This window comes from Ursus arctos, unplaced genomic scaffold (assembly GCF_023065955.2).
Source record: "Ursus arctos isolate Adak ecotype North America unplaced genomic scaffold, UrsArc2.0 scaffold_11, whole genome shotgun sequence".
Taxonomy (NCBI): Eukaryota; Metazoa; Chordata; class Mammalia; order Carnivora; family Ursidae; genus Ursus; species Ursus arctos.
This window is the reverse complement of record NW_026622775.1, coordinates 2,292,015-2,305,433: the sequence shown is the minus strand read 5'-3', so window position 1 is coordinate 2,305,433 and position 13,419 is coordinate 2,292,015. Positions and strand designations below refer to the sequence as shown.

General features: G+C 40.8%; 1 protein-coding gene across 5 annotated transcripts in view; it reads right to left on the bottom strand.

Annotated features, from left to right (window-relative positions):
* NPNT (nephronectin) overlaps positions 1 to 13,419 on the bottom strand; it is a 79,614-nt gene that overhangs the window by 30,131 nt on the left and 36,064 nt on the right. For 3 of the 5 annotated variants that reach the window (XM_026499125.4, XM_026499130.4, XM_026499126.4), the window contains 6 exons: positions 10,948 to 11,040; positions 6,417 to 6,536; positions 5,036 to 5,155; positions 3,103 to 3,237; positions 2,692 to 2,814; positions 707 to 1,090 (listed from right to left, as the gene is read on the bottom strand). In XM_026499125.4, coding sequence (XP_026354910.2) covers positions 707 to 1,090; positions 2,692 to 2,814; positions 3,103 to 3,237; positions 5,036 to 5,155; positions 6,417 to 6,536; positions 10,948 to 11,040 — 975 coding nt within the window. The remainder of the gene's footprint in view (positions 1 to 706; positions 1,091 to 2,691; positions 2,815 to 3,102; positions 3,238 to 5,035; positions 5,156 to 6,416; positions 6,537 to 10,947; positions 11,041 to 13,419) is intronic. The other 2 variants (XM_026499127.4, XM_026499128.4) reach the window with 1 other exon arrangement.

Sequence of the window (13,419 nt, the reverse complement as noted above, 5' to 3'; positions counted from 1 at the left end):
CAAAGAAAATGAAAATATGTCAAAGAGATATCTCCACTCCTATGGTCACTGCAGCATTATTCACAATAGCCACAGCATGGAAACAACCTAAGTCTCCATCAATGGGTGAGTGGATAAAGAAGGTATGGTATCAATACACAATGGGACAGATACACAGTTCAGCCGTTAAAAAAATGAGAAAATCCTGCCATCTGAGACAGTGTGGATACACTAAGGGAAGTAGGTCAGATAAAGAAAGACAAATACTATATAATCTCACATATTATATGTAAAATCTTAAAAAAAAACACTTACAGAAAGTGGTCAGATTTGTGATTGCCAAGGGTGGTGTGTGGGGGAGGGAGAACTAGAGGAAAGTAGTCAAAAGGCACAAAACTCCAATTATAAGCTCCGTAAGTACTAGGGATATAATGTACAATGTTATGACCACAGTTGACACTACTGTAGGACTTGTATGAAAGTTATCATGAGAGTAAATCCAAAGACTTCTTATCACAGAAAAATTCTGTTCTTGTTTCTTTTGTACGTATATGAGATGATGGACGTTAACTTACCGTGGTCAGTATTTCCCGATCTATGTAGGTCAGATCACTGTGCTACCATGTACACTGTGCTTAAACCCATGCGGTGCTGTACGCCAATTATAGCTCAACACAACTGGAAGAAAAACCACTCCAAAACATGTGCTAACGTAGCTAAGACTTACTGAACACGTCTCCTCTGGGTTTCTGAGGATCTGTCTGTATCCTGTTGTCAACGGTAATCCATCTTGGAGACGTAGTGGCAACAGGTGTTACAGGGGTCAGGCTGGTGCTTGGGCTTTCTGGGCTTGTTGCTGGTGGAGATGCTCCAAGATCTGTGAACGGGGGTGGGGTCGGCTCTGCTGTTGGCCTTGGTGCAGGTCTTATTGTTGGCTTCGAAGTGGGCCTGCTGGTAATAATAGGAGGAATATATGGTGTCTTCAGAGGCCACCTAGTACTTCCAACATCAGGAATCCAGTTACTGTGTCCTCCATCACCCTTTGAAATGGTACCATTTCCCTTTGGTATGTGAATTGGACCTGAAGGTTCAATCATAACTTTTGGAATATCTGAAAGAGTCAAAAGATTTAAATTAGTGTGTAACCCTCTCTCTCTCTAAAAGTTTGGTTGTGGAATCAAATTGTGAAAAACGTTAGAATATCTCATGCCAACTAGGCTTACTTTTCACATTTAGAATATCCCCTACTGTGTCATGCTGCTTTCCAAATAAGGACCATGCGTGTGTAGTTATATGACACGCAGATATATATTCACACACACATCTCCATCCTGTGGATATGTGCAAACATTATATTGGTATTTCTGTAATGGACATGTATTATTTACAACACAAAGAATTTCAAGTACTTGTAAAATGGAAATAGACAACAATCCTTGAGATGTTTAAAATGCAGAAACATTCTAAGGTTTTTAAAATATGAGAAATGTTTGTTCAGAATCTATGTTAAGTGTCCCTAGGACACACATATATTATACAATCATGTTTTGAATAATCTAAAGACTAATACTTTTCTCTTCCATATTCTATATAAATTCAACTCATGCAAAATATATTCATTCAATGTTCCATATATGTTTTTTAAAGATCTTATTTATTTGAGAGAGAGAATAAGAGAGCATGAGCAGGGGGAGCAAAGGGAGAGGGAGACGGAGAGAGAATCCCAAGCAAACTCTATGCTGAGCATGGAGTCAGAAACGGGGCTCGATCTCACGACCCCAAGATCATGACCTGAGCAGAAACCAAGAGCTGGACACTTAATCGACTGTGCCACCCAGGCGCCCCTAATTGTTCTGTATATTTTTTAAGCTTGTTTGCGTTCCCCCTTAACTAATTTATTCAACTGCTTAAAAAAAAAAAAAAAAACTTCAGAGGTCACCGTGATGATCTGTGGACTTTTTTTCTGTGATTATCTTCACCAAAAGGAATTAATATTTAATCTTCCTGGAATGACATATTCCAGGCCTGGAGTATGACTACATGACCCTTCAAAAATCCTTTAATTCCCATGATTTTAAGTCTTATGATTTTCAGTAAATATTTTACTCCAAAACTTTAAAAATTATCTATGGTCATATGAAATGTATGCTAAATTATGGCCTTTAATTTGTAAAACTTTCATCTTGGAGGTTATTTTTTTCATGTTTATCTACTAACATAGCCATACTCCAAACAGAGCTTTTAAGGATTTAAAAAGCAAAACTGTCCTAAATTTAGAGAAAATAAATATTGGAATGATTTTTTAATAGTAGACTTAGGAAACATAAAACAGAGGAACAAAAAAAGTAGTATATATTCAGATTTTCCCTCTGTCATAATGTAATGTTAATGACAAACATTCATTTCTGATTATAACAAAATCAAATTCTCAGGGAGAGCTCCATCATTTCTTGCCAGCCAAAGGGAAGCTATTGAGAGATTTTAGCAAAGGAATTGAATGCTTTTAAGATTAGAATGTATTACTGAGCCTTTAATTTTTTAAAAATACTGAGCAAGTGACTTGCCTGTTTGCTGAAAATACAGACTAACGTTATTAGCTACAAAAAGTATACTTTTTGGATAATTAACCCTGTTCTTCATCTCCCCAGTACCGGGCTTCATGGAATCCCGTACTTCCTGCTAGAAGTCAAAGCTGGGGGCGCCATTACTCACACACACAATTCAGTCCGTCACCCTTGTATCCATCTTTACATTTACACTTGTAGGACCCGTGTACGTTGTAACATCGAGCGAAGCGGCTGCACTGATACTGACCGAGGGAGCATTCATCTATGTCTGCATCAGGAAGTGGGAAAAGAAGACGTTTATTCGGGAGAGAAGTATGATGGCATCAAAAATATAGTTTCGAAAAAAAAAATTTTTTTGTAAGGTCCACATAAAACCAGCAGATAAACGGAAGAGACAAAGACCCGTGCATCCAGAACCACCAAATGGTTGCACGGGGCTTCTGTGTAACGTAACGCCAGCACCCTCCCCTGCCTCTGACTCCCGTCACCACCGCGGGGGAGAGAGCTTCCACATCCCAGGAAGAGACAGAACAAAGTGATGGCTGAGGTTCGGTACCGTGACACTGGTATTTGCCCGCGATGTGCGTGAGGTCGAAGCCTTTATGACACTTGCAGATGTAACTCCCAAAAGTGTTGACACACTGCCGAAATGGAGGGCAGGAGACTCTTCCGGTAGCACATTCATCCACATCTAGAAACAAATCAACCGTGTCTTAGAAGCCGCAGCTCGTTCGGATGGAATGGATTTTAGAATAAACGTCGGCAAGTGGCTGCCTGGCAGGGCAGGCTCATCACAAACGTTATCCAGCTGGTTGTCCTGACAGGCAACATAAATTCCACATCTCCAAATTCCGACCATCCTCCCAAGCAGAGCCATCCTGGGCCTGCTCCATCTCTCTGCGCAGACGGCACCTGTATCCACTAGTTGCCCCGACCGGAAACATAAGGCACCCTTAACTACCCTATTTCCCATAACCCGAAATCATCAGGCCCAGTTAACCAGGCCCAGCCTGCCCTTCACCCACGGCCACTACCCTAGCTACCACCTCCCAGGTTAGACTGTGACCGGAGCCTCCGAACTGGTCTTTTCCCCGTTCATCTTACTCCCTCCAGAGCATTCCCACTCAACTGTCCAAATGTTTTACTGAAACCTAAGATTGGAGTATTAAAACTCAACTGTTCTACTTGCTTGTTAAATTAAATCCTCATTCGTCATGCTGTCCGTGACCGTCCCGCACTAACTATGTAGTCCTTACGTACCCCCTGCTCAGGTGTCAAGCCCCCACCCCTTGGACTCCCTCCGCAGGGAAGCCACGGAGCCTGCTCTCTTTCTAAGCCTCACGCAGGCCAGCCCTGTCTCTCACGGCAGTGCCCTGCGCCGTGTCCGCCTGCTTGGTGACTCTTCACACGGCCAGTGGGCCAGGTCTGACCGAAGGGCTTTCCTTGACCATTACTTTCTAAAATAGACCCTTTGTTTTCCTCTTCATACCTCATATTAACATTTAATATTGTTTGTAATTTTACTGGGTATTTGTTTCTTTTCTGTGCTCCCTATCAGACAGTCAGCTTTGTGAGGATCAAAATCTTGTCTCTCTGTCCACTACTATATAGCCTAGCGTTTGGCACAGTGCCCAAAATACAGGAAGTACTAAATAAACCTCGCTCGAATCTCTACTACCTGTTTGTGGAGTACACGCTACATGCTAGGTACTGTGCTCAGCTCTTTGCATACGTAATTCCATTCAGTCCTTACAGCGGCTCTATGTGGCACTGCGCCCGTGTTAAAGATGACGAGACTCAGGCTCAAAGGAGGGAAGTCTTGCCCAAGGTTACATATCAAGCACACGGCAGTGCTGGTTTGAAATCAAAGCCCAGGGGCGCCTGGGTGGCACAGCGGTTAAGCGTCTGCCTTCGGCTCAGGGAGTGATCCCGGCGTTATGGGATCGAGCCCACATCAGGCTCCTCCGCTATGAGCCTGCTTCTTCCTCTCCCACTCCCCCTGCTGTGTTCCCTCTCTCGCTGGCTGTCTCTATCTCTGTCAAATAAATAAATAAAATCTTAAAAAAAAAAAAAAAAAAAGCCCAGACTGCTGACCACAATCCTGTGCGGTCTTTCCAATTTACAGGGAAAACGTCTAACCCTTTCGTTCAGAATGTACAGTCTAGCCCTGCCTACCTGCCCAGCTTCACCGCTCACGGCTTCTTAACGTTCTAGAAATACTGAGCTCTTCTGCATTCCCTGAACACGGTGCTCTTTTAAACCTCAGAGCCTTTGCACATCCGGTTTCCTCTGCCCGAAGCTTCCTCCTGTCCCTCGTGTTTAGGGAAACAAGGTTTCCATTATCCATTCACAGACACATGGACTGTCTTCTAAGGACAGCCAACTGCCTGACGTAGGTAACGGCCTCTTTTCCTTATTCCCATCACCTTTCACGTTCTCCTTTTATCCTGCAGGGGCCGCTGACAGAGATGCTTGATTTTACAACTCACCCACACAGGTCCTCCCATCAGGCGCCAGCTGTAGGCCGGGAGAGGGGCACTGGCACCTTATCTGTCCTTTGACAACATCACAGCCATACTGACAGTTTGCCATGGAGCACGTCAGGGCACCTGGAAAGAGTGTGAGTGGCTCACTCAGAGAGGCAAAGGGCAAATTCTGTAACTGAAATAGCTGGTCTTTTATTTTTTTTTACTTGACACTAAATCAACAATGAAGACAAAAAGGCCTCAATTATCCGACAGTCATTATTCCTCATCTGAGGAAGATCTTTAATGCATTTGAAAAATGAAAAGACAAATATAAAACTTAATCTCACATAGATTTTCTGGAAATTTTTCCAGTGGCCAAGGAAAGTGGAGGATTGAGGTAATTTTCTGGATTATTCAAGCTAAATGCCGGTCTTCACTAAAACATCCAATTAACTTTCCCAATCTCCCACTAAATTTTTCTAGGGACAGTAGTAGACTTCTTACCGGGTCGTACAACGTTAGAGAATTCTAACATCACTGCCACATGGTCTTAAACATGAACTCACCTAATTCTAAAGGTTCCATGTTAAATATGCAATACTGATTAACTGAACTTTTTAATAAAATACAACCCAGTTAGAGATAACTGATAATTAACTAATTGATAACTACCTTAACAGATAAGTCAGTAAAAATAACACGCAAGTTCTCCACTGTCATAGATCATGGAAACACAACCTCAATCCAACGTTCAGCCTACAGAAAATTTCAGGGCATTGTCCATCTTATAAACACATCGAAATGACAGTAGGACAACACGATACATTTCCTTCTCACAAAGACACATGAACTCTAATGTTATTGGAATCACTTATTGTTTCAGTTGATGTAGATTTTGTTTTTAAGAAAAGTGCTATCTTAGTCTTTAGACGATTAGAAAGTCAGAACTGTAAAAGTGAGTGAGAAGGTACTTATGAGTGGTTCACGCTCAGTCAACAGACTCGATGGCTTCTCTACCGACTAACGGTTTAGCGTCCATGCTTGTGAACAGCAACACAGGCCTCACATAGGCACTAAGGCTCTTTTTCTAGCTGGAACAATTCTTTGCCCAGACAGAAGACAGGCAAAAATGTGTTGGGAAAAACACTAGAAAATACACTTAGTTTTACGATTCTGAAATACCACTTCCAAATCAATTTAACACCCGCACCCGTGGCAAAATAACGCTAGACATGTCCAATGGGCAACTTTTACGTTGACTTTCCATTCCTGAGGCACACACATAAATACATGCTCGCATCCCGGTTAGGAGGGCCTGGGAGGCTATTTTCACACACCCTGTCAGAGCGCAACGTGAGACCAAGCCAGAGTACTTATAAAACAGTTAAGGCTCTTGACATACTTGAGCAGGACCCGTCCGGCATGAGCATAAATCCGTTGAGACAGTAGCACTTGTAGCTGCCATGAGTGTTCATGCACCTGTGCTTGCAAGGCCGCGGCTTCAGGCCACACTCGTTCAGATCTGGAAAGGGCGGGGTCGAGGCAGCAAAGTGAGAAAACCTCAACGCTAATGTAAAGCCATTTAAAACACCTCTCTATATTGAAGAACGAACACGAAAAGTCGGACAAGCTGTAGCAACCAGGCGTTAAAATAAGAGATCGAGCCTGTTTCTACCATCTTCATTTCCACGCTGGTTACACTAGGGGTGAGCAAGAGCCATCCTGTCAGGATGACCAAAGGCCTTATGACAATGAGAGGGTTGTGTGACTTTCTGGAGCTTAGATTACATAGTACCTGTGGTGTCCGTCCACGAAGGACAGTTGGAAAAATTCTCCTCACAGACACGTGCCTACCTTATCCCCCCTACCATCCTCCTCATGGGTGGAGGCGCCCTGCTACCTACCTACCTGACTCCACTATCCAAATACCTGAGGTTACTATTAGCCTCACTCCCGACTATGGGATCTTCCTCTTTCGATTTCCTTCTGTCTCTGTTTTTTAAAAAAAATACTCTGTGAGGCTATCTTAGTTTACAGGAAGTATTTTAAAACGCTCGACTGCTTTGACCTTTCCTAAGGAAAGCTCTATTTTCAGAGGGTAAGAGCTGCATGAATCAGAGGGACCACTATTGTGGTTTCTCTTGCTCAGTCTTACAGGTTCTATACTGATCTCAGATTAAAGAAGAAATTTCAGTTTCCTGCTTTACTGATGTATTCGGGTCACAAAAATAAACCACCCAAAAACCTACCCTCCAACATATTTTCATTCGTTTGGCAGTGAAGAAAGGCATATGGAGATACTAAGGGATGATACATAATGGACTATTACTATGGATTTTTGGTTTGTTGGTTTAAATCCCCACATAAATTAATAAAGTCCACATAAGAATTTTCTAGCTTCAAGTGAACATAAAACTCATGACAAACACTAAAATGGTAATGCCCAAAATACAGGCTTCATTAAACAGGAATATGACCACATGTTTATTTTGTCTGGAACTGCCAGCGTAAGCACCTGATTAGATAAACTATCTATTAATCCATGTCACCAAATCAGATTTATAGATCTATCAAGTGGCAAAGGTGTTTTAATCTAATCAACTTTAAATCTGACCTGCTCATTTATTGCAAATCTATACATTTCACTTAATTAAACCACCAAATTACACTGTTTTAAGACCACCTAATAATTATTACGTTTATAAATGTTTTCAATGTTTTCATATTTTATTGACTTTCCAACTTGGTCGTTTTCTGACCTTAACCCAACAGTGAGCAGGTCCCCAGCTGGGCAAACCCTAGGAAGGTTAACTAAGTAAACCAAATACCTTCATCATCTCCTTTGCTTTCTTCAATTCTCTACTTTACTGTCTTGTGCCCAGTCAAGGGCATTCAAAACAGAATCACATTTTAAAATATATTGTTTTAAAATTTTCTCAAAGAAAGTGCTTTGCAGACTACAGTATCAACACAAATTTGACTTCTCCCTCTGTTAAATGAAGTAAAAATTTTAAATCAAGGAAGAAAGAGAAACTCTACCTCTCATATTCTTCTATCTTGTATTTCAATATTTACTAAAAATTAGAGTCAGGATCTTTTCTCATGTTCTAAGAGAAGTTAATTATCATTTCTAATACATCCATACATCCCTGCAGATACACACCTGGCTTTGATAAGTCCCTGATTGATATTAAATGGTATTTAAATCTGAGCACATTATTAGAGAAAGGCTTTGTTTTAAATATTTTTTGCACTAAGCAAATATAAAACAGAACAGTACAACAAAGCCAGAGAGTAAGACTGAATCCTGTATCTCAAGGGAAGGATACTGATGGACAGAAAATGTGTCAATGAAGAACCCTTAGGCTTATTTTTAAAGAGCCACAGAAACATTTGTGGGCTCCTGACAGGAACTGGTCAGAGGTTTGTAGCGCTAAGCAGCTCATATATAAGGGATACTTATGCTGATGAACATTTCTTTATTCACCCTGTTCATGAACTAAAGCTGAAGCCAAGCTGAGGCAGCTCTACTCTGGACTAATAAAGAACCCCTCAAGATTGCCAGGAGAAGAGTTGTCATGATCCAGACTGGGGCTACTGGTGGTGTTCAGTCCAGATTTATCCTTCCCTTTCCATGAGAAAAAGCACTTTGAGGTTAAGAATCATGAAACTGAAAGGAAGTGAAAAACAATGTCGTAATTCAAAAACAAAAATAACCCCCCACCTGGAAATCACTCTATGAAATAATACGGAAGAGGAAATAAACATGCAGCCTTCAATGGGTAAATGTAGAGACATTTGTTGGCTATCTTACTATTATTAATTTGACACATAAATATCCAAATATATCGAAAGCCATTTGAGAAAGCCGAACTCTAACAGCTGGTGATGGGGTGGCTGATACTCCCGGACAGCTGGCTGGTGCTGAGGTCTCCAGCGACTGCCATCGCTGCCCATCTGCTACAGGCACGCGTGTCCTAAAAACTTCACACTGACCCTTCCAAAAACCACTGCAGAAATTATGAAATAGAATTCCACAATAATCCACGTTATCAATATTTACCAAATATCAGACTTCTGCTAAAGCAGGGAGCTTCAGAAGATTAAAAGCATCTGGTGTCCTGGTGATGACCTCTTTTTCTCAATTTTCTTCAGGGCTTCTAGTCTATTATTATCATAACTTTATTTTCTTATTGACTTAATGCCTTATAAAATTGAGCTAATATGTACTGCTTCCAAAATCTCGTAGACTACTGACCTAGTAATGCTTGTGTTACTATCAAGTCAGAAATTCAAAACACTTCCAATTTATAGTAAATTCTCCTATAATAATAAACAGAACAATATAAAGAACAAGTTCCTGGATCACACTTTCTCAAATCAATCTTAAAAGCTGATTAAAAAGAACCTAGGAAAGAAAACGTTAGCATATTTACTTAAATTCACTTTAATCTTGCTCTTTCTCTAGAAGTTTATGACATAAATTATAAAGAAAATCTATAATAAAAAAATAATGAATTCAGTCATGTACCAATCTTATCATATCAAAAGATATCACTTTACAATTAAACTGCTTACATTTCAAATGCTTTAATCACCAAGTATACATTCTTAAAGAACATCTATTACAGTGAGGAGTATATTTAAGCAGGTTGATGGATTCAGGAGCTTGGGGAGGTGGGATGTGGGGGTGGGTGGGGAGGGGGGAGTAAGAAGAGAGCTAGTCCAGAACAAAAATGCAAGCTGCACAGCATTATATTTTAGGGAAAAAAAGAATCAGAAATTTTATTAGCATGCGGACACTGAAAAGTAGCTTGAAAAATCTAGAATAGACCACTGAATAAGATAACCCAATGGATTTTTAAGGAAAATAATCTTTCATTCATGTAATGCATTTGGGCTTTTTTTTTCTTTGACCCTCAAACTGGGCAATTCTCAGAAATTTAACCTTTTACATTTCACATGACTAAAGTGGAGGTCACAGACAAACAGACGTTAGTATGTCAACTGCCGTAACTTTTATTCTTTAAATCATCACTGTTGAAATTAATCCTATTGCCCTAATTCTTGATGCAGAAGATAAACAAGTGCATTAAGTTCCCTATCAGCAGAGAGACAATAATTAATAATTTCAACTATCTTAATTCAGTCATTCTAAGCTCCTAAATCAGTGGATGAAGGATACAGTCTTTTTAGAACAAAAACTGTAAAATCATGCTGCCACCTAACTTTTGTACAAAACTTTCCATCACAATGAAAACAAGGGTATTTTTGGTGTTCCTGTTCCCACACCAGCCCTGAAGCTGACTAAGGGCAGGAATTACTCTCCCCCTGTTCCTGATTGGTTTGCTGGGACTCAGACACATTAAATGACTTGCTCATCATCATTAAAGAGCCACAGAAACGTTTGTGGGTTCCTGACAGGAACAGTCCCTTAAAGGCTACATGGAGCCAGAACTTTGGCTTTCTAATGTTACAAAATGTACACCAAAAGAAGGAAGTTAATGTGTGGTTTGATTTCCAGGGTGACCTAAAACTCTACGCTCCAGATATGGTGGTGGAGAAGAGGACTTCCCCACTTCTGAAATCGACTTAGCAAGAGCCATCAAAACCCCAATCTCCGTTGCTTTGGAATTCCTGACTTCACCTATGAAAATAAAAGTGACTTTGCCATCTGATTTTTAGGAAACATTCTGGAACCCAGGAAAGGAAAAGAGAAGCAATATTTGATGTGGTGAAAGGACAGTGGAGGCTCCAGGCTTTTTAGAGCACAGAGAATCGGCAGCAGGTATTCCTGCAGTTTGCTTTACATGCTCAGGATGCTGACGGCTGGGTACTCCGGGGCTGGTCTTCAGAACATTTGCAAGAAGTGACAAAACTGCAGAAAGCCGTACAGGTGGGAGTGCAGCCCACCCGAGATAATGCACGCTCACCCCTTGAAGGTAAACTTGTGGCTTGATGATCCAGGGGTTGGAAAAGAGGCTGTTCACCGCCTTGGTCAAGAGGAGTTGGGTAGAAGTGCTCATCTTCACACCAGGAAGAAGGTAATAAGAGTCAACTTTGAACTGATGTCATTTTTAGCCCTAAAAATCTTTATAAGTATATATTAAACAATTACATAAAGTCGGTGGAGTTCAAAAAGAATGCTTTACGTGCTTTTGAAAAATGGGTTTCTAGTTCATCCAGTTTCTCTTTTTAAAATCTGAATTTGTTTTCCTTAAAATTTATCACTGCCATCTTGCCTCCCAAAAACACATGTACATTTTACACACATGCACACACACATACATCATTCTCATACCAAATAACCGCCAAAGAAGAGATGGTCATTTTTTAAAGCATTATGTTAGGTATCAACAAAGGGAAAACCCAGCAGATGATACGAATACTGATTACAACCAACTGCTGTTTAGTGACACTGAGGTCTTAAATGTCCAACTTGAGACTTTTTCCTCTATTATTATGTTGTCCAATAGTTTAAAATACTCCAAAATTATGCACAAAGTTATGATTTGCATGAAGAACTGATTTAAGAAAATAGCATGATAGTTCATCAATGTTTTCATTCAAATGTAAGAACTTTTACTTAGGTCCCATTTAGTACGAATATAGAATAAGCGTCCTACAAAGAAGGTTAACGATTGCCGTTATTAACTTACCAAAACAGTATACGAAGTAAGACTCAAAAGTAGAGTCAAAAAGGCAATCGCAGCCTGTTTTAAGACTTCCATAGTACTAACAGCTAAACTTTCAGATGAAACGAACATTGGTTTCTGGGTTGAAACCACCCATCTTTCAAAAAGTAAGGCTGTCAGAAATTACCTTAACATTAGGGGTAAGAAAGGCAATCAACTTTCAGATTTACCTAGGCCGCCAAAGTTTACCGTATGGTTCTGGGCTACAAGATTCCAGTACTTTTCTTGGGGTGAGGAATTCAATGTATGAAACATAAACTTTGTCAAAATATTAGGAATTAGGGGCGCCTGGGTGGCACAGCGGTTAAGCGTCTGCCTTCGGCTCAGGGCGTGATCCCGGCGTTCTGGGATCGAGCCCCACATCAGGCTCCTCTGCCATGAGCCTGCTTCTTCCTCTCCCACTCCCCCTGCTTGTGTTCCCTCTCTCGCTGGCTGTCTCTATCTCTGTCGAATAAATAAATAAAATCTTTAAAAAAAATTAGGAATTAATATTTATAAATTGTTTCTTCTGAAATCCTTATAAAGCACATCATGCATTCAAAACCCTGTCTTTCATTTCTGAAAATATGCAATGATAGGACGTATTACACAATGAAAATCATTCCCTCATGGGAACGTTATAAAAAGGTTATTATCTATAAGAGTATCCCTTTTTGGCTGAAGGGAAAGAGAATTCGTAGGGGTACAGAGACTCAGAGAAGGGAGACTATGCATGCATAAAATTCCCAGAGAAATCAGGTGGGAAAAAAAGCACGTCCTGCCAGAGTCCAGGTCGGAATTTCGCTATTGTGAAAGGCACCATGTGCTGCATAGAATTTGCTTAGGATCAGTCCAAGCCTATGATTTTATATGTGATCGAGCTACGGCAAATCCAGAAATGACTCCGAGGGAAAAGCCAGCCACCGACAGCAGATTCACACTAATCTTGTGACAAGGCTGTTAAATTAGGCCAGGTCCCACGTGGGCTCGCCCTGCTCTTCCGGCTGCTCCCAGGCAGCTCTGATCACACTGGCTAAACGCTGGCCGTTTCGCACAAGCTGTTCACGCCACCAATCAAGCTCCCAGCAGATTATTTCTTATAGTACACCACTTGCAACACATTTTTTTAGCAAATACTTGCCTTACACAGAAACCTACTTTTTTTTGCTCTTTTATTTATTTTTATTATGTTCAATTAGCCAGCATATAGAAACCTACTTTTAATCAGAACCTAATTCTCAGTTCTGTGAAATCGTTTCAAATATACCTCTTCTTAACATTTCTCTCCTCAAGAAAAAGGAAACCTGTTTGAATTCCCATATTTCTGAGGCATATTTGCCAGTTTCTTAAGATGTATGGTCCAGATAAAAAACAGTCTGCATGGATTTGTGTAACCGATACGATTTCTTCTATTCTCGTTTCCTGGTGTCTCTCGATGGTTGTCCCACTCACCCAGGTCCTTCAAGCCGCCTCCCACCCTCACCAGGGCCTTCGGTCCACAGACTCAGAGGCTGCCTACGGTGCTGTACCGGACAACTGCATGCAACCCTTACAAGTAGGGTGTTCAGGACCAAGAACCACCACACGAGACTATCATGCACTGAGCAAATATTTAATGTGCACTTAGCGTGTGCAAGTCATTTTAATAATAGTTTTCAGGAACCCAGAAATCAGACACCCTGAAGGGTCTCAAAGAGCATAAGCCATGCCATCGGGAACTTGCCACACTTG